We start from the raw sequence: 22,090 nt of genomic DNA, 5'->3' as shown, positions 1-22,090 counted from the left end.
ACAGTCCCATAAATACACGTATGGGCTCATGTAGATTAAACACCCATTCCTCAAGACTCAAGCATGGCAATTCTAGCTTGTTCAGAGAAGGCAAATTACTCCAGGAAATTCTTTGTCCTTCCTTCTGGCAAACACATTTTGTCACATTTTGTTCAGCGATGTACTTCTTCCCCCTTTCCCTTCCTTATGCTGCTGGGTTCATGAAAGTGAGCAACTGAGCCATCAGCTGACTTGAGGGAGACAAGAAAAATGGTCTAAGCTGCCTAAACCATCACCTGATCCTGTGTCTTTGTCCCACCTATCCACCTCTGAGCAGGATTGCTCTGCATTGTGCCCTCGCTCCTTCTTGCTCAGGTTGAAGGGGATTCTTTCTTATCAGCAGCTGATAAAAGATGGCCTCTTCCTCCTTATTTCTCTTCCTATGGAGAAAGATCTCTTTGCATGAAGGCAATTGTGGCTTCCATGTACATCAGCTGGCTGAAACTGGTTTCTGCAACAGTGAACAAAGTGGTGCCCACTTCTGCCAGGCAGGCCATAGCCTGGACTGCAAGAAAGGATTTCTGCAAAACCAATGCTTATATCTGCATTAAGAGCTTGTGTTGGTCAGATTCAATTATTGGTTCTGCTTTCAAACAACAATGTGCGTATACATTCACCAGGGAACAGACTCTCTTCACTGAATCTCATACACAGATGTATAAAGCAGAGCATGGCTGAGAAGTGTTCAGATCAGCTTAAGCTTCCAGTGAAACATGGTGCTTCATTGTTGTCTTGAGCAAGACAACATCTTATTTTTGGTGACTGTAGTTTTCAGTAGAGTGACAGCATCCTTGAAGTCACTCTGAGTATGTGCTATGTGTTGATGAGATTCCTCCTCCAGGAGCAGTACTCTCTCATGGGCAAGCCTGCAGACAGCCAGACAGGCACTCACTGGTTTTAGAAACCTTCCATCCAGAGAAGCTATGGACAGGGCTAAGTCACAAATGTGGTACACACCTACTAATTCACCTGTGATTGCTGAATGATGGTTATTTTCAAATGTATTAATAAGACAAATACCAGATTTCAGATTCTGCCAGCTAACTTAGCCAAAAATCTTCAGGTCCCTCAGAGAGGTCATAAATTGTCTTGGTTTTGTCGCTGCTCCCTGTTTCTGTCATCCTCAAAGGACAGCACAAATAATGTATGTGCAAAAACTCAATGCCCATTTCTGGCAAATTTGTCTGGGCATCCAACTCTTTGTTTTTCTTTTTCCCTTCCTTTTTTCCTGCGTGGTCTGTTGCTATGCTCCACAAATGAGATCTAATCCTGCTGCCATGACTACAGTGCTTTTCAGGGGCTCTTAAAAGCAAGCAGCAAGGTTGCTGACATGCTCTTTACAGGAGGACTCAGAGCTGTTTCAGACAGACTTCAAAAATCTGACATCACCTGCCACTTTTCCTCTGGTTTTGGTGAGTTTGGGGATTCATGGTCCTGCAAAGCTTTTATGGCAGACTCTTATTTCTTTTCTGGGCTGAGGACACAGGTGTTGCAAAGCAGCTGCAGGGAAACAGCAATTTTATCTTCCATCCTGTGTTACCTCATCTTCCATTGTGAAGGCCACAAAAAGGCAAGGGAGCTCAAACGAGGTGAGGGAACAACCCATAGCTGTTTGGATGCATATCACAGGGAGAGATGGAAACATAGCTCTCAATAGCTTTACAAATCTCTGTGGCTAATTAGTAGGTGCTACTGTTATCCCAAGCAATTTCCAGTGTGGGAAGTTTTGAAAATTATGCAATCTTCTCAGTACTCTTACTTTATGGCTCCACAAATACTGTTCAAGAACGGATGAAATCCTGAATCATGCAAGATTAACATGGGGTAAGAATTCTTTGGATGTTTGTTATATTAACCTGGAGACTTCCAGAGAAATAATCTCAAGAAGATACTAACACAGACACAAATCTAAAAGATAATTATACTGAGTCTCCATTAGGAGCCTCTGCAGGAAGCCCTTGCACACAGAGAGCTTCTGGACCAACTGCTCTGCCTAAATTCATTGACTCTAAGGATAGCTAGAATGTCTGTCCATAATTTTATAGAAGGCTGCAAAAATGAGTGTAGGTATTGCAGAAACCAACAGTGTTTTAAAGAAAGAGTCTCAACAAACTTAGTACATGAATGAAAATGTTGAAATGCAGCTTATGAAGAGCGCAGACAAACAGACATAAAGTTTGGCAGAAAGTAAAATTGTTTGACTAAAGAAAGCCTCCGCTAGGTATAATAAATGTAACGGAGCTACAGCTTCCAAGCTATGATAGTGTGACGTGATCAATACATGGCCAAGACTAGCAGAAGTCATTTGATCTATTTCTTTGTATGGTTGCCAAAAGAAAAAGGCTTTGTCCTTTTTCCCCAGCTATCTTCATTACTGCAGCATGTGTAGCTGACTCAAATGGCTGCCCACAAAGAAGCCCATTGTGACAAATACACCAATACTGCCTTTTGGAGCAACTGCTTCAGGCTTCACATGCTCCAGTGTTGAGTCCAAACGATAAGTCCACTAATCCACTACCTCTGTTAAAAGTGGCATCCACATGCTCCTACTAAACCTCAGCTGGAGCCAAACAGCGTGCCCCCAGGGCAGTGCAATGCCTATGCTTACCCTTCTTGTAACTGTTCGTTCCCAGACTCCTCAGCCACAAGAATCTCGTACTCTTCAGCAGCATATCTATCCCAGTCAGAGGGTTCAGGGCCATCATTTTCAATGTCCTAAAGAGATCAGACAGTCAAGCACACTATGGCCATACCTCTCTACAGCTGTTTACAATAGGTCTAAACATGTGAAACAGCAATTCTAGGAATAGTAAACAACTGTATAGCAACAGCTAGTAAAAAATTGCCTTAAAGATTCACAATTATCTTAAACTATTTTAACATCTGCACAGAAATTACTATGAAAAAATACATCCCTTAGTCTACAAAGCTCAGTGTGTGACCTGAGCTGCCAAGAAACTGAGCCTGCTTCATTTCAGAAATGCTGAACATTAATAACCACACATTTTCTTTGCTCTAGCTCAGCTAGCCCTGCATCTGTGTGCTTTGTAATTGGTTAAAGAACTTAGTGATTTAAAATCTTTAATTAAATGTTAATTGTAACTGATCTTTTGAGGAACTCTTCACAGTTTGCTATGTTTGGGCAAGTTTGAGAGAAGGTTACAGAAAAACATCCTTACAAACATCTGGCCCTCTGCCATTTACTATAAGATGGGGAAAATAAGTTATCCCCTCTGGCCCCACTTGAGCTCTTATGATGATCCAATTTAAACAAACAAACAAACAAAAAAATAGGGTGGTTCTGGCTTGGCATATATTTAAGCCTTGAATCATGGAACCACAAAGTTCCTCTTGTAGGTTATGTGGGAACAGCTGGGAGGGAACCAGAGTTGGTTTTGGCATCCTCTCCACTTTACTGTACTTTGACCAGACAAGAGGCTTCTGGGAGATAGTCTTTAAGCTCTAGTCACATCTGGTTTCACTGGATATGCAAGAGGAGCCAGAAGTGAGGGACTTTACACCAACAGCTGACAAAACTCAAGTCTCTGAACATCCCACAGTTAGTGGTGAGCAACAGCTGCAAAATACAAAAGCCACAATCTCCTCCTGTATTTTCTCTGCTTGGGAAGAGAGGAGGATGACTGACAGCACAGCCAGGCTAATAACCAGGCACAATCTGCAACATCCAAACCTTCCATCTAGTCTGCCCCATGTCTGGCCTGATCACGGAGCTGGCGCCTCATCTGCCTCAGCCTCTATGTTGCAAAGAAGGTCTGTCTCTGGTTCTGTTTAGGCTATGGGAAATTGCTAGTGCTGTTTTAAGGATCAGACTCCAACCCAGACGTTTAATGAGTCTTCACATGTAGCCTACTTATTTATGACTGCAGCTGTGTAGGGGACAGGAAGAGACAAATGGGATCTCAAGTTCTGAATCTCACAGCTCCTTTCTAAACTGAGCAAACCAGGTTCCCTTCTAGTGCAGCTGAGACCCCTCTTTCAGCCTGCTGAATCAGTGCAACTCAGCAGGCTCCGGTCATTCTCTCTCGAATCACACACTGCACTGCCAGTGCTCGTGTAGTAGGATCAGTGATGGCAACCAAATCATAGCAGTATAACCTGTGTTGGAAGAGACCCAGGAGGTCTCTAGTCCCAGCCTCTGCTCAAATCAGGGTTTGCTATGAGGTCAGATCAGGGGGCTCAAGGCTTTCTCCAGTCACATCTTGAAAACCTCCAATAACAGAAGCTGCACAACCTCTCTGGGCAACCTGTTCCAGTGTTTGACTGGCCTACTTGTGAAAAACATTTTCTTATATTCAGTTGGATTTTCCCTACATCCAGTAGCATTCCAAAGATGGGTTTGAGAAAGCCTGTGTTTAGAAATAGAGGTGATTTATACCTTTTGCACTGCAAAGGGATCCCTCTGTTCATTGTCTAGATATTTCTCTAAATTGAAGAAGGTGTTGTAGAACACATGAGCCATTCTGCACCTCTTCAGGTCTCGTAGGGTTACTCTTCCTACAGAAAAAAAACCCCCACATTATTGTGCTACTGAGTTCTTACTTAATCAGAGACTGGACCTGTTCCTTGTCAGTCTTGGCAAAGTTTTAATTATAACACCAGTATGCTAAAATATTTCAAAATTTCTTCCCAAGTCAGTCAAGGATTTTAACATTGTTCAATAAATGGGTATGTTTATTAGGCTTAGATCTCACATACATATAGAAGTCTTTCACATTCCTGTGAAATATTAAAGAATGTGAATGGGGATGGTCCAGTTTAATAATCTAGACTGTCAGCACATCCCACAGCTGGAATATAAAAGACTTCTTACTCCAGTTCCAGCAAGTTAATTCACAAGGTCTCTTGTTTTAGTTTTCAAACCTCCTGATGCATAAAATTATGGCACAATAGCCACTGTTCAGACCTTGTCCTTGAGCAGTAATTTCAGCCCTGTGATTCTAACACATGGCTCTACCTATAGACAGGTTTCACAGTGACATTACTTTCTCAATCCACTATAGATCAAAGAGGATGGAAACTCCCATTAAGCAGGACTTACCTTCTGTCTCTGGCTTAACAAGATCAAGCATCTGACACAGCAAGTCATGAAATGGCAGTGGTTCTATGCCCATCACTTCCATCCGCTCACATTGCTCCTCATAAAAGTACTCCAGTTCATACATGGAGAGCACTCCATCCCCATCCAGGTCCATGCACCGAAACCAGTACTCAATGCTAGGAAAACGAGACCGGACTAGTGAAAGCACAGCACTGCACTACGAAATCCATACAGCAGAGATTGCAGCAATGCACATTCCCCTTCCCTCATCCTCTAATGCTCTTCTGCCCAAAGGCTGACATAAAACCAGGGATGAACACAGGCCAACACTCAAGAGGCATCTCCTGTTAGTCACCTAGGTAGCTTCTGAGCACAGCTGTGCTCATGACCTGTTTCACCTGGTAGCTGTAGCAAGTGTCCACTGTGCCGCAGCTCAACTGGCTCACGTAGGTTAGGGTGTCCCTGTCTGATTCAGCAGCAAAAGTTGGCCCAATACAACCAACTCTGAACCCATGACACTGGCTGTCCCCGAGTGACCCTGGTGAGTGATGAGGCAGGCATGGTATGCACTTATTTCCTCTACTGCTTTATAAAGAAGGCAATGCTTTCAGGCAGTTGCACTCTACATCCTCCCTTCAAGTCTGGATAGTCCAACCCTGCATTTATGAATTCTTCTGATTTTTACTCATGAGATTCCTTGTCCTAATAATCACGTGCAGATCTAGTTCGGCCCTGCACAATAGTCTCCCACCGGCTGTACAAACGAGGCACACAGGCATTTACAAGGTGACACAGTGAAGTTTCCCTACAAATCCTTCTTACACACTTACTACATGCATGAAAGGAACATGCCTATCTGCTGCAAATATCTCATGGGTGTATCCCTAGAGCCAGTGCTTCATGGCATGGGGTAACCAAAGGGATTGGTGACTACCAAGACATTTAACATTACAAGAAAACTCTGCTTCTACACAATTTCTCCTCAAGAAAGGCAAATGATTTGACCAAACGTTGACAGTAAGTTGCTTTCTTCCTGATAATCACAGGAACCCAAGCTGCCGTCTCTTGTAGAAAGCGGTAGGTCACAGAAGTTGCTATAATCTTATCTGCTCATCTCAATACTTCGACTAAGACACAGAAATCAGTCAGACCTTGTAGCACTCCTTTTGTCTTCCTCTGAAATCAGGAGCCACACAAAATCAGCATAGCTCATGCGGCCTTCCTTTTGAACTTCATTGCCTCTGGAAGATACGTGAGAAAAAACCCCAAACAACAAATCACAAGGCTCCTAAATACTCAGAATGTTTTCAGATTTTTCAAAACCCCCAAATCACTGGTGAGAGAAAATGGGGCATTGTCACCCATTTAGCCTGTACTCCCTGCACTCTGCAGCACCAGTCCTTGTGTGCTTCCCCACAGGCACAGCATTTGCTGCCTTGCTGTCACTCAGAGCTGAGACTCATCTACCACATCGCCTCCCACAACAAGTGCTGCATTGTTTTACTTTTCAAAGACTTTAAAGCAGTGCTCTCCAGCTATCCCTGTGCCACTGTGGGGCACAAACACATAGTGCTTGCATGTTACCTCCGGCTATGCCCAGCTTATTCTACAATAAGGTCTATAGGTGGTCATCCTATGGGATTTTTTAATTTGTTTTCTTAAGATACCCAGAAGTCTCACTCCATTTTCAGGCAGCTCCAGCTGGAGCACCATGTTGGGAACCATTCTGATCAGTGGGGATTTTTGAGAGTATCTTGCATTTCTCATCAGCCTGACAGAAATTCTTTTCACTTCTATCCCCAACCAGTATGCTATTCCTTACCTCACCACAGCGCCGCTGAATATTCGCTCAATAATCCTGTTAGATAAAGCTGGAAACAAAGAAAACAGAGAAAATGAAGCTACGGGTCACAGGAATAACTACAATCAGTTGTTTATGCTGAATCCACACAAAGCCACTTCCTATTGCTAGAAGAATGCTCTACATTGCCCGTCTAACAACTTCACTGGTCTCTGTTTAGCAGCATTTTGTAAAAAACAAAGCTGATTCTCGCAGCGTGTCTGCCTTTGTATGCTCCCAAACACCATATTTCCCCACAAATATGGCAACTGTGTATTATCTGGATTCTTGGACATGGGCAGGGTTACTCCTACTTTGCTGCAGTAGGATTTGTCACACACGCAAATCCTGCTGATAGGAGATTATTTCAGCGTGTATTGCAAAAGTTCAGTTATCAAGCAAAAATCACACATCAAATCCCTACAAAACACTTCTTAGCAGAGCAGAAGCTGTGGCAATCGTGCTGCAGGGAAGGACAATGAAAAACAAGCATCGTTTTAGGCGAGTGGGAGGGCTTTGCCAGCCAGGAAATGTGTGGGATAGATTGTTATGGCAGAGACACACCAGCCAAGCAGGAAGTACCAGTCTTGAGCAGGATTTGCACACTGACCTCACCCTCCCAGACTGCTGACACACTTCCTTTAGACCTCCACCCTAGCTCCTTCTACACGTTCTCCATCACTTCTGTAGTCCTGGCACACTTCTGACACACCAGCCAGGCAGACCCAACCTGCACCACACCTCAAATTCCCCTGGCATAGTGCTGACAGGCTGCTGTACCACTGCACTGATGGCTTCTCCCCTTCACCCTGCCCACCGCATCCCTTCTATCTTTAGCTCCCCAGCACCCAGTGCTCTCCAGCCTCCTGTGCAAATGCTCCCATCCCCACACCCCAGCCTCCCAGCAGGGACCAAGTCTCCCATATCACCTATCCTAAGTCAGGCACTCCTCCACCCTCACTTCATCCAGCCCTATTATCAACGCTCCTGACCCCTGTGACTGCCACACTCACCCAGAACCCCCATGGCCTTCCCATAAACGCCTGCACTCAGAACACATGGGCCACCACACCACTCTGACACAGACACATACATACAGTATTGTCATTCTCACGCCCCTTTTCTTCTTTCTTCTTCAGCTCACTAGGATCTTGGCTCCTACAAAATGTTGTCATCATCCCCAGAGTCCAGCAATGCCTGACAACTTGTCACACCTCCAGATCCCTGTAGCCCTACACACTACAACACCTTACCACACCCATCACCTTTCCTGCCACCTCCAGTGACACGTTGTGTCCAAACATCCTGTTTCCCCATATCTGATTCTAGATGCCAGACCTCTTTCCCAAAAAGTGCAGCAACCACACAAAAGAATTCAAGAAGGCTGTGTCTTCAGGATTAAACATGCTGGTCAATAGCTCAAGCTCTTGCCCAAGACATTATTACATCATTAGTCCTAACAGGTTAGCACATAGACGTATCATGCTCTCAGAACATGGATAATCCTAAAAAGAGCCGACCTGAGTGCCTCCATCTAGCACAACGTATACAGAACAAGTGCATTTGGATTTTTTAGCCCTTAGTAGATTTGCATTCCATTAACTTATCCATGGCCCTTGAACCTTAGAAAACTCATAGTGTCTGCTCAACTTGTGGAAAGGACTTCCACACTGAACTCAAGAGATATTCTCCATAGTGCATTGCAAACTGGAATTCACCAAGCTTCAATGGACTCTGGAATTTCTCTCATGCATAACTAGACTTCAGCAATCTTTGAAGTTCACATGGGCTTGTCCTTCTTGTTCCTACTTCCAAGTTCCTGCAAAACCCTTAGTAAATAATAAGCAAGTTTCAAGACATTATTTTAGCTTGTCCTTCTGGCAGTGACCCACACATGAACAGAAGCTCCCTCTCTAGCTACTCATGCAGAAAATAGTGTGTACTGCATTTCTCTCTGTCTAAGCCCCTACAACTGGTTCTGTAAATCACCATTTGTGTAGGAGATGGATAGCTCCATGTAAATTTTTCTGAGGCAACAAATTAACCAAATTAAAGCTAGGCTTTACTCTTTAGTGGGAACATTCTATTTTCAGCAATTCCCTTCGTCCCACCACAGCTTGCAGGCAGCATACCTTGATCACTGTACCTAGCCAGATCCTTCTGGCTGATGTAAAGATCATGATCAGTGTCCAGCTCCCAGAATTTACAGTATATAACATAGAAGTGCTCGTAGGAAAAATAATCTGTGATCTGATTTATGTCATCCTCTTCTTCCAAGAGAGCAAGAGTCTGAAAGAGTACATATAAAGTGGGAAGTTAAACCTACACAAAGAGGCAGTTCAGCAGCTGAAGTCCTCCAACCTCTGTGGAAGTTGGGTGAACGCCGCTCTGAGAGCTAATCCAAAATGCAGCCTTTCTCCCCTATAGGAGATTTTGTTGCTGCATTCCTTAATAGGCACTTATAGAGCATCTGGCTTGGCTATCCTGGTTAGCATACGTATACACAATATTTCTGCCACTTCTGTGAACAATTTCTGCTAATTTTCAGCTATAGGAAAGAATGAGGCAGAGAAACAAGAATGCAACTGCTGTCTCAGCTGGGATCCATTATTTGTAAAACATTTCTGACCTGCACCAGGGACTCTTAGAGCCAGTTACAGCAGCAAGTCCACGGTTCTCCACAGGAACTGAGATGTAACTTTACACATCACACATCCTTGCCTGGCTCCCAAAGGGCAAAACTGAGTCTTACTCCAGACTCATGCCTGGACTGGGGAAGGAGTGATGGATCCCAAGCAGATCAAACCAATCACACTGATTTTTCTGGGGTGTCGCTGACAGGAATTAGTCTGGTTTAACTGGGAGGCTTAGACAGATTTCCAACCATGACATCCGTTAACATGCCTTGTTAGAAAACATTTAGCGACAATGTCCTTGTTTCGTTCCCACTTTACACCTACCTCTCTCATTCCCCCCATTCTGCCTTCCCATCGACAGGAGAGTACTGCACATTTACCAGTGCTACCTCCCTGCTTGCCTTTCTCCTAGCGCTGAGGCCATGGGACACCAGACAGCCTTTTCTGTCTAATAAATTACACCTGCAGGAATGTGAAAAAGCTAACAGACTCAAGTGAGCTATAGGTCTGTCCTCCCCTGCCCTCACAGCCTCTCAGAAGGGAGGAGGTGAAACACAGCCTAAGAGCTATCGCAGGGAGTTGTGTCTCTAAGCAGGCAGGCTTAGTGGCCCTTCTATCCATAACCATAAACACAGATGCCATGCTATATGTAGGCACTGATAGTTCACCATCAACTTTCAGTCATCTCCACATCCAAGGAACCCAACTGAGTCTCAACAAAACTCTCACATCCTGCTATCCACCAGGTTCAGTAAAGTTTGAGGCAGGGACAACAGGATGGCACCACCAGACCTGCACTACTCTGACTTGCTGACACTCAAGTCTAAAAACCTCCCACCAATCACTCACTAGCCTCTTCAGATTCTTCATGGGTCTCTCCATTTCTTTACAGATGTTAATCACTTGGGGAGGTTTTTCAGTAACTACTTTTCTTCCTCTTATAGCTCATGCCAAAATATGCCATTTACACATACAGCAAAGAGCTGACCAAGCAAAATTATGGTCCCAGAGCTGAACCTCCCTGCTGCAGGAGATGAAAGGCAGAGTAGATATGCAACGAAAAAAAGGGGAAGAGTGTATAAAGGGAGAAAATGAGTGAATAAAGTTGCAGGATAAGTTGGTAAGATTTGTTTATAACAGAGGTTAGGGAGGAACTGGGATCAGAGGGCTTGGACTGGCATGAGACAATCCAAAGGAGCACTGATTTTTTTCATTAGCTGATGTGATCAGTCGGGCAGAAGATGTCTGAAAGGAGGAGAAGCATGAATTCATGCTTAAGGCTTTTGAGGAAGACAGCACACTACATCTGGGAGGGAGAACAGGATGCAGTAGGGCAGTCTCACTGCTTTAGCCAAGTCCTTAACCCTTCACAGCCTTAAGACTTTCTGGTTTTTTAGGTTGGGCTGGAGTTGAGCAGCCTTAGACAGTTTTAACCTAGTGCTCTTTTGGGCAAAGTATACCAAGAACAGAGATCCAAATCCTGAAACCTCTGCCCAACGTAAGGATACATCACAGGGATTGTAACAAGAACTAAACTTCATTCGTTAACCTTTCTGAAGTCTACTGCAGAAGTGGGAATCAGCTCCCGAGAGGCACAGTCTTGCAATTACACAGCACAACATGCCTGCCCAACTGTCAGTGGGCTGACTGCCGGTTGGGAGTCAGGAAATTGGCTGTCCTACCCACCACATATCGTAGGCAATCCAGCAGCTGTTCTTGGCTGCTCAGGGAGCCACTTAACATAGGTGCACTGCTGCGTCTTGCTTTCTTTCCTCTTTGGCTAGATCAGGAGCCAAGAGCCAGTCTGCTTGATGCAGCTTCAGGTACACAGTTGCCCCTTGATCTTCTATCAGTGCGCTCTTGGCTACTCCAATTCCCCGTCTTCTCTCATCTCAACTCAGACACAACTCCTCCACTAGCTCCAGCACTGAGCATTTGGCCTACCTCACTACAGCCCAGCTCCCTCACTATATAGTATACAGCTATAGGAACAAAGGTATGATGCATTCTGTATCTTGTTCAGGCAGAAACCAACATACTTGCAAGAAGTTGCTTTTCCTCAGCTCTGTTAGAGTAATCTTCCCAGACCAGGATCGATTGACTGTGTAGAATATTCTCTGTATAACCTGCAACACATGAACAGTGCTCTTGAAATCAACTCCTGAAATATACTAGTTTGGGAGTTTAAAGGCAGTAACTATATTCTGTTTATTCACTCATCCGAAGGGGAATTCTTTTTGAAAACTGTTTTGTGATCTTTTTTGTAGATACTACTATCCTTAATTCACCATGCAGTCTGAAAGTAACATTTGTTTCTGAAACAGTATTATCCATTTCAACCCTGCAAATATTTTCACTGCTCTTAATTCACATCTTTGAGCATGCAGATGCATTACTTATGTCAGGCAGTACGTTCAAAGTGCTGACGAATCACTTTGAGTTTTTCAGGTTTTAGGCACTGTAGCTTACATGGATCTCCACTGAAAGTGTTCTGCACCAGAAAAAAAAAAAAATCAGGACTTTTGAAGAGGAAAGAGGACATATAAGTGAAAGCCACAATTGATGTCTGACCTACTGTGTCTCTAAAAATGCCTCATCCTCTTGGTGGCTCCACTGAAAGTAAGCAAGAGATACTATCTGTCTGCATTTATCTTAGGTAGGTGTTAACCTCATTTGTCTCCATTACTGATCTGCCTCTGGTGAAAGTGAGTAAAAAGCATGGCAGGGAATGCACAGACTTCTGAGAACCCAAGAGAAACAGTTCACAGTATGAGAGTGAGTACACTTCCAAGTACCTAAAAAAAGCAAGCTGAACCCTTCTTAGTCCACTCCCTGTTAGCTTGTCAAACATTATCACAAAGTGGGGAAAACACAAATGTGTGATCAAGCACATGCAAGAATAAACTTAACAAGGGAAACAACAACTAATAAACATCTTCAACAAGAGAAATTAGAAATATAATTAATTTGACTATCAGCACTGAAATCTGTGGAATATAGTTCTTGTCGACCAAACCTAGTACAAACAAACCTTTGATGTCTCTGACATGATGTTGACATATTATCCTAGAATTTTGGTAAACCTTAATAGTGCACGCTATTCCAACAAGAAAATTAACTTTACATAACAACATGGACATTATAGGGATTAATCCAATTAAATTAAATGGGATGGGTTTGTTCCTTAGCTAGAACTAGCTTCCAAGTAGGTAATCACCATTTAAGGGCCATGCTTTGACTCAGTCACACAAGTGCTGGTTATTAGTCCAGAACAGATCTGGAACTAAGTATGAGATTGTTGCTAACAATCTGCTTCGGGATACACAGTTTAGTGAGACAGTAAACGCTGATGAGCACAAATAATTCAGAGACACAAGAATGATTTGAGGACTCAAAATGTATCCTGGAGAACTAATATATCCAACTTAGCTGAACATGACATCTATTGGTAGCTATCCTGCTCCTTAAAAGCCTATATGGGGAGATGTGGGACAGCAGGAGGACTTTTTGTCTCTCATGAAATACATAACTAGAAGCTGAAATCAGCCTAATTCAGAGAGATAAGAATGCACGTTTACACTGCCATGGACTAACCACTGGGACAACTCCCAAAGAAAGACTGCAGGCTCGTTATCACTCCAGTGTTCAAAGACTGATGTCCTTATAAAGCTGGGTGTCAATTCAATTAATAACAAACAAACAAAAAAATCTCTCCTAACTTCAGGAGTCACTGAGCAATGTTCTATGGCCTGTGTAATCCAAGAGGTCAGACTAGGTAATCACAATGATCCTTTCTGGTCTTAAGCACAATGAAAAAACTGTATGTTTGTTTCTTCTTTAATGCCTCTGGCAGCCACTGCCATTCTGGACTCTATTTTTGGACTTTGGCCTCTGCTTCCAAATTGCACAACAGCTCAGAGACTGAAGTGGGTCTCGCCTCATACATAAGCCATTATCACATCTGACAACTTTGTAGCAATTCTTAAAGATACAGGGTTTTCACACCATTCCAAGGACTCAAAAATAACAATCCCAAGAATCAGAAAAAGGACTCCTAACCAGCAATTTTTATTACCCTGCAGGCAGAGGAAAAGACAACAAAATATCCCCGTTTGTGACATGTAAGAAACTGTTCCTCTATCAGACCATACCGATAAAGATGTTCCATCTGCTCTCACCTAGCTGTAAAAATAAGGCAGAGGTAAAATGGGATCTCTTCTCATCTTTTTTACCATGTCTGGTCACTCAGTGCAAGCCTTATTATTCAAATAATGGTCCAGTTTCAATGGATAGTACATAATGTATATATCAGTATAAAATGTCAATACTTCTCTCCTTTTCCAGGTTGTGAAAACCAAGCTGTCAAAAAAAGCATTTGGGAAACATCCTAGAACATAATTACACAGCCTGAGATGATTTGCAGCATTCAAGCCACTCTCATCAGTTATGCCTTACTGAAAGCCATAACTGGCTTTGTTTTTGCCAACATGGAAGATTATTTATTCTGAATTCAGTACATAAGCCTTTGGAAGGGGGAGACCCTTCCTATTTCCCCATTATCTTCATGTAATCTACCACCAGGACCCAAACCATTGATGGGTCAGGTCTAGACCTTACCCCAGTCTTCCCATAGAAGAACAAATGCAATACCATTTCTGGAAAAACCCACAAAGTTTTATTAAACCCTGTAGGCCATCCTCCCCTTACACATTCATATTGGTAATACTGCATAAGCTGAAGCATTTTTCAACAAGCAGTATGTTTTGCCAAGTTGGTTTTAGTTGACTCAGCTTTTCAACAACAGCATGCAGTGCTAACTCTGAGCCTTGTTTGAACATTCTGGGAGAAGTCACATTTTAAAGCTTTTACAATAAATGCCATGTGATATTCTGCACTGTCTTCATCAGCTTCAGGAGTCGGTCTCTGTTGAAAGAAACACAAGTAGTTTAGTATACTGGCAATACAACAGCTCACAGATACCAATACAGATTAAATTACAGCCTATTGTATCCAAAAGGCATCTCTGAAAGGTGCAGAGAGAGGCAAAAAAAAAATTGAAACGTGCATACATATCTTACCCATACTAGACTGTTAGCTTACTCTCCAGGTGATTTCAACTAAGTGATGCTGTATCCAGCAATGAACACAAAAACCAGTGTCTCCTCACGGCCCTTATCTGCAACACAAATATAAAATGTAATTCTTGCACTGGCAGCAAATACAGTATTCTGTCACCGTAAGTAGGTATAAGGCACTCTACCTTGAAGGGATCAAAAGGATCCAAGTAGTCTCAAAATCCAAGGACAAAGCTGTTTCCTTCATTACTTCCTGGTGGAAACACTGAATTTTGTAGCATTAAAGAGAGAGAAATGCCAAACTGTCTGTGAAAGGAGATGTGAGAAATAGGAACTCCTGGTATCAGAGGAGAGCCACTGCTGCAGTGGGCCAAGTACTGCCACTCCAGATGGGAACAACCTGACCCCACAGACTGCCTGTCTCCCAAGGTCTTGGCTCTGCTCCAACTCAGTGATCTGGCCCAGGCCATACGCGCTGAGCTCAGAAGGAATCTGTCTGTCGGCACAGACACCCAGAACAGCACTGTCCTGCCAGTGTGAGGAGTCTGTGAAGGACACCACAGCTTTGTAAGATTCGCCGCTACACACCGTTTGCCTCAACCACACACACCACTGTTTCTTGGTGTCGTGGTTTAACCCCAGCCAGCAACTAAACACCACGCAGCCGCTCACTCACTCCCCCCCACCCAGTGGGATGGGGGAGAAAATCGGGAAAAGAAGCAAAACCCGTGGGTTGAGATAAGAACGGTTTAATAGAACAGAAAAGAAGAAACTAATAATGATAATGATAACACTAATAAAATGACAACAGTAATAATGAAAGGATTGGAATGTACAAATGATGCGCAGTGCAATTGCTCACCACCTGCCGACCGACACCCAGCCAGTCCCTGAGCTGCGATTCCCCGCCCCCACTCCCCAGTTCCTATACTAGATGGGACGTTCCATGGTATGGAATACCCCGTTGGCCAGTTTGGGTCAGGTGCCCTGGCTCTGTCCTGTGCCAACTTCTTGTGCCCCTCCAGCTTTCTCGCTGGCTGGGCATGAGAAGCTGAAAAATCCTTGACTTTAGTCTAAACACTACTGAGCAACAACTGAAAACATCAGTGTTATCAACATTCTTCGCATACTGAACTCAAAACATAGCACTGTACCAACTACTAGGAAGACAGTTAACTCTATCCCAGCTGAAACCAGGACACTTGGCTGCCTGGGAACAAGCCTAGGAAGCCACCTCTGTCAGAATACTGTGAGTCAGAGTGCCTAAAGGCTCAGACTGAAGTAGGAAAGCACAGTGGAGATACAAGCAGGATCAAGCAGCACTGAGGAGCTTCATGTACTCATGAAGGGTCCAGTTCTGTGACTGCTTTATGGTGGTCACACAGGACCTTGCCCAGGCACAAGGGAAGTTGTAGAAAAGGAGAGAGGAAGGAAAAGGTGTTTCCCTTTTTAGTAGCAGCCTGCACTTCAATTATCTTGAAGTGGAACATCAGCTTCACACAGCTGGTCTCTCAGACCAGAACATGCATTGCACCCCGATGAGGTCTAGGAAGTGCAGCAATTGCTGCTTCAGGACACCAAGGGTGATCATTTTGGTGATTACTCTACAAAGACATTTGTTTCTTGCCTTTATTCCCTGCTTTAGACCCTGAAAAATACAGGAACAGCATGCAACTTGAGAAGGGGAACCTGGAAAGGCAGATGCACAGAACTGCCTTTGTCACCACCCAACAGCCAGCACCAGGACAACCACACATTGTATCTTGACCCACTGTCCTGGTTTCGGCAAACCAGCAAAGAACAACTGGTTGATAGTGCAGTCAGAAACCAAAGCTAGTATGACCTTAAATCTTTCAGCTCTCACCCCTCCATGTACTTTAAACACCAAATACCAGGGTACATGTGCCACAGGCACCTTCCATACTCACCCATTCATGTGCCTCCATAATTCTCTGGCCATTGTTACACCTGTTCTGGCCAGTTACTATGCTTAATGTATATGTTGTTTTGCTCCATGGGGACTAAGTATGTTGATAATACACTGATGTTCACTGTCATGTTCAAGTGCATCTAAAACATTTAAAATCGATTCTTGTTATACATTTTCATAGAACATTAGTGTGACAGTTCAGGGTTTGCCCAGAGCAACAGTGTCTTTCTGCCATCTGCTTCTTATAGGAAAGGAACAAGCCTGTGTCTGCCAGTAATCTCCAAGCTGCCAGTATGTGGTGCAGCTGGCCCCATGCAGACCCTGGCAAGCAAACTGGAGAAACTTTAAGCCCTTGAGCCCTGTTGGGATACAGCTCCCATCAGGTCTGCGGAGATGAAACATCCTAACATTTATACCTTTTATTCAGATTCATACCCAACATGAGACAAGCTAAAGGCTTAAAAGTACAAACTTATTCAGATAAAGCACCAGTCTAACTGCTGACCGCAAAGTTGGAACAAAGCTACAGAACAAAACCCAACAACAAACAGTAGTCACAAAAGCTCAGAGACTCAGAAAGACTAGACAGGTTTTCTGGCAAGAGCAAGAGGCAGGAGAGTTGGATGGTAGACCCTTGTGTGCAATGGATGCTTTGTACCATGGAACAATCACAGATTCTCCATGCCTAAGTGACAGAAATCTTCAAACATACAGCCTTCCATGTCTCAGCAGCCCAGCAGAATTAGGGGTAACATAGCAGCTCTCAAAGACCAAAGAAGGACCTCTCATTTTCCTTCATCAGGATTAAAGGCCAAAACAGTTGTTTCTATAGATTTGCTTAAGACCAGAAGGAATCATTATTAACCTTTTGAATAACCTCTTATACACACAGGCAGATTCATTTTTCCTTTGGAAGTAGTTCTTAAAATAACTAATTGCCAATAATATTAAAAACACCTATTTTTTGAAATAACTGAAGGATTTGCTGATGGGAACAGTGACAAATCAGAAAGGGAGGGCTGGTACAGCAGCGTCACAGGAGATCAAATGAGCCAGCCTACCGTCGTAATATACCGGGAATGGAACTCCGGAGCATCCTTCAGGAACGTCAGGCCAGGATGTGTTTCCACCACATCCTGCAAGGAAAGACCAAATAAAATGAAATAAGATTTTCTTCTCCTTTTAATGTTTAGAAGTTATTGGGTTTACAAACCATTACTTTTGAAACTGTATTTGCAGCATTAACAATAAAACTGAAATGACATCTTTTAATCTATAAAGTGAACCTTCTAGAATTATAAGTAGAATACATTTTCTGGGCAATACGCACCTGTTGGGCCATTTTGATTTACTTAAGGACAGAAAAACAAAGGAAGAGAGTTAGTGAGTAGATGAAAACTCATTTTCATTGAATGAGACAAAAACATTAGTTAGTTGACCATGCAACTATCTCTTCTCCAAGATCTTTTTTTTTCCTCCATTCACTGAAGATATTAACATTTATTAGAGGTAGGTATCAGAAATAAACATTCCTTGAAAGGTTGGGAAAGTTAACATTTATGTCCTCCACAACAATGAAAGCTCTTGTGAGCCTCAGAATGCATACAGATGTGATCAGTGCTTTTCCAAAATTTACTTGAACTACCTGTGGAGGTGCCTCTTTCTCAAGATCAGCTTTTTGTAAGCCAAACACTGGCTCATGATGCCAAATCTACCAAGAAATGCATGACCAAAAATGTGAAGAAACTGCTCAGATCCTGAATGAACCAGTTCAGAACCTGTATGAATCAATGTCTGTGTAATTTCTACATATCTGACTGCTCCACCCTTTAAAAAAAGTGTTCAAACTTTTGCTTTGCCTACACCATGACATGGCAAATGGATAGAGCAGAGTGTCCTTAGGGGTGTGATATGACCCAATTTTGGCCAGTCTAACTTCATGTCTAATATGATGGTGTGTAATATGGTGTAATATTGCTAGTCTCTGGTTGACTGACAAACAAGACTGCACATATCTTTGATTGCACCAGTAGCTAAAAAGAAGAGCTGCAATCAATCAGGAAAGGCAATGTGCCCAGTGGAGAAAAGATGAAAAAGAACATGAGAAAATTTACCCATTACAGTCCCACTTTTGTTTGGGACACAGAAACATCCAGTGCAGACACAAATTTTTTCCACAAAGCAGCATCTCCACAGAGGTTTTGCATAGGGGGCAACACAGTGTGAGAAATCTAGGGATATTTGGAAGAGCTCAGAAAAAGTATCAACAGATGATCAGAAGGGCAGATAGACCTGATTTACAGAGAAACTATAAAGAAACCCTAAACCTACACAGAGTCTGCCTAAATGGCCACAAATAATTAAAGAATGATACTTTGCTTTGTTAAAAATATCACATGTGAACAAAATGAAAAGAAAGAAATGAAATCAGGATGCACAGATTTAGCCTGAATATTAGGAAAAAAAAAAAAATCAGCAGTGAGACTTGTGCCCTACCAGGTGTAGAGGCATATACAGAACAACTGGAACTGCAAAATTTTTCACACAGATTTCCACATGATACTGTATCTGGTAGTCTTGCTAGACAAATGCAATTGTAACTGTCTTGTCAAGCAACTTTTACAACTTTTCTAATAAGCTGTTATGTTGTGCTTGAGTATCAACAGCACCATGCATTTTTCCCAATAACCACCTAGAGAAATGGGGCAAATTTCAGCCTGGTTACCAGGCACTGATAAATACGAATCCTAATAACAGACAAGAGACTAAATAAAGCTTCGACAATCCTCAGCAACTTTAGCAAGATACGTAGCTGGTTGGCACTTATGCAAAATAGTCCACTTAAAATGCTTATTTATAGTCCACTCCAAAATAAACCCCACCCAGGTGCTGTTCAAACCAAAGGTCTGCATGCCCTTGGTAAACATTTAATGACATGAAAATAAAGAAGTTACAAAATAAACATAGCACTCTCTCCCCATCCATTCACTGCCGAGCTGTTGCAGGTACCTGAAGAAGCAGGATGAAGTCCTCCTGTTCTAGGTAGTCACAGCTAGGCTTTGCTAAAAGGTACGTGAATCTGGATGCATCATCATGGCAGTTACATAGGATCCTACAAGAGATGAAGAATTACTCCAACCACTTTATCCCTCACAGAACAATCACAAACTACAGATCGAGTATGGAGTGCCTTATCACATGTTATGCAATACATTTACACTGTGAATTATGCGAAGTTAACCCCAGAGCACCCATCTTCAATATCTTTCAGCAGCACCAAGGTACTTCCACCCAGTGGAGCTTTTTTTCATGTTAACATTGCTGTGGTATACAAGGTTTCTTACTGAAGACTGTTCTTACGTTGATTCCACAGCACCTTAGTAAGCAACCTGACTTTTCAAAACGCTGTATGCTCGCCGATCTCATTCAAAGTCAATAGGATCAACCTAATGGGATGCCATAACAGACACGGTCTCCAATTTAACCCTTTTTAATATTTGAGGATATTGCCAAACTACAGTGACTAAATTTTCAACCAGAAAAATCACTCCCCAAGAGGCAAAAAAGAGCATCCCTTGTTAATTATGGCACAGCTGGCTGCTGTGCACTGAAGTCCCGGAGAACAGCCTAATGAAACAGTTAGTAGGACTGAGTATTTAGAGAAGCATGTAAACTCATTAGGTTGACAGTTTGCATCTATGACACAAATTCTTGTCTCTGCTTTCTTCTAATACAAAATACTACCCTGGTCAAAGGTATCACAAATACTTAATTCACTCCAAAAAAGAAATACTCAAGAAAACAGAAACTCCATGACATTTACCAAATCACTACTGAATACCTGTAACAGAAGAGAACATTCTAATATATCAAACACTAAGTTGTTCATATAGTGTAAGGGAAATGAGAAATTACTCAGAAAATTCCCTGTATTCTTTAGTAACTGTAAAAATACAAATGCACTATTATATACTATGAGTGATTATTGACCCCCCTCCTCTCCTGAAAGCGTATGAACATATATTGAAACACAGTACTGAAATGCCTGTAGTTTTCCTGAAGAGATCACACTAACTGGCTTGCCGCTAATTCTGGCCTCATCACTCGTTAACAAAAGCAGACTTTACAAAAAAGAGGGTTTTTTTAAACAAGTCTTCCAGGAAAAAAAAAGAAAAAAGATTTAATGGCTGACAAGCAATCCTGTTAGCTGCACATTCATATCATGCTAACTGTCAATTAACAGACACATTCTAAATCATCTGCAGAAAAGAGGTGCTAATGTTTTAGCTTTTAAAAATAAAAATAATCAGGCACATAAAGATGATGTTTTAAAACAAAGCCATGTTTTAGCAACAAACAAAAAAGATCTGATTTTCAGAAGTATTGTATATCCAGCAATTCCTATTGACTTCAAATAAGATCAGTGAACATGTAGCATTTTGAAAAGTCAGGTCACCTACTAAGATGCTTGAAAACAGGCATCAGCAATTAAAGATACCTGTTTTAAAGTTATGGCTGTGTTCAGATAGCTGTAGTCTAACTTTACCAGGAAGACTATATTTCTTTCTGTCTATCCTGTTTCCAGAAAAAAATTTTTAACTGTCAGAGGGGAGGAGGAGGGGAAAAAAAGTCTTTCTAAAAGAGCAATTGAAGTGAGAAAAGCATACAGAACTTGGCTTGGAAAGGGCGTGGTTAAAAGAATACAGAAGAAGGGCATGACCACAGTCTGCAAATATCTGTAGGATGGGAAAGTCAGAGGAGTGACAATATGTGGTATCACACAGGAGGGATTAATTAGGAGTAATTGGAGGAACCTAAGGCAGGAAAAAAGTCTGTGTCAAGAAGAACTCACTGATCAGTCACCCCTAAAATTTTTGCAATTTTGCCAGAGTAACTAGAAGCTGTTTTGACAATATTATCACAGGAAATACTTTGGGAACTCAGGGTTAAATGCTACTTCAAGAATCTGAAGAGCGACGATTAAGTCAAAAATTAGAACTCTAGATACGAGATGGAGACATTGTTCAGGTGTTTGACAAAGTAGACTACAGCCTGAATTGCCCCGGAGGGAAAAAGATTAGGCAAGAGAGCCAGTCTCTTCTATCTCACACCTCTGACTCCAAATACAGTATATCCAGAGCTCTTAATTTCAAAAAGAAGCCTTTACAATGGTACGTGGAAGTGGCTGTCAAACGCCACAGATTTATTATACAGCATGCTTGAGGAGGGTAATAACTATTAAAGCTCCCAGAGTATCCACTTGTATGCTGCTGCTTTATTTTACATTCCTTCTTCCTGTCCTATAACATTATCACATGCCTCCTTTCCCCATTCCCAAATGGCACTTGCTTAGCGCACTAGTGTAGCAGCAGTAAGGCCTAAGATAAATATATCCAAAATCCACTGACATCTATCAGTTATCTCAGAATAGCTGACATATTTCTATGGAGTGTGTTCATATATTTTGTATGCCAACCAGACCAAAATGTCTCATCATCTATACAATTGCTT

The 22,090-nt window shown here is 42.4% G+C and overlaps 1 protein-coding gene across 16 annotated transcripts in view; it reads right to left on the bottom strand.

The window, feature by feature from the left end:
• PPP2R3A (protein phosphatase 2 regulatory subunit B''alpha) overlaps nucleotides 1-22,090 on the bottom strand; it is a 62,670-nt gene that overhangs the window by 6,530 nt on the left and 34,050 nt on the right. For all 16 annotated transcript variants that reach the window (XR_008237486.1, XM_052803469.1, XM_052803461.1 and 13 more), the window contains 9 exons: nucleotides 19,589-19,691; nucleotides 17,641-17,715; nucleotides 11,614-11,700; nucleotides 9,071-9,227; nucleotides 6,921-6,969; nucleotides 6,250-6,339; nucleotides 5,099-5,274; nucleotides 4,436-4,554; nucleotides 2,648-2,754 (listed from right to left, as the gene is read on the bottom strand). Coding sequence is in view for 15 of the 16 variants with exons in the window: in XM_052803469.1 (XP_052659429.1) it covers nucleotides 2,648-2,754; nucleotides 4,436-4,554; nucleotides 5,099-5,274; nucleotides 6,250-6,339; nucleotides 6,921-6,969; nucleotides 9,071-9,227; nucleotides 11,614-11,700; nucleotides 17,641-17,715; nucleotides 19,589-19,691 (963 nt within the window). In the remaining variant the exon portion in view is untranslated. The remainder of the gene's footprint in view (nucleotides 1-2,647; nucleotides 2,755-4,435; nucleotides 4,555-5,098; nucleotides 5,275-6,249; nucleotides 6,340-6,920; nucleotides 6,970-9,070; nucleotides 9,228-11,613; nucleotides 11,701-17,640; nucleotides 17,716-19,588; nucleotides 19,692-22,090) is intronic.

This window comes from Harpia harpyja, chromosome 12 (assembly GCF_026419915.1).
Source record: "Harpia harpyja isolate bHarHar1 chromosome 12, bHarHar1 primary haplotype, whole genome shotgun sequence".
NCBI classification, from domain to species: domain Eukaryota; kingdom Metazoa; phylum Chordata; class Aves; order Accipitriformes; family Accipitridae; genus Harpia; species Harpia harpyja.
Note: the sequence above shows the minus strand (reverse complement) of the source record. Positions and strands in the feature narration are given on the sequence as shown.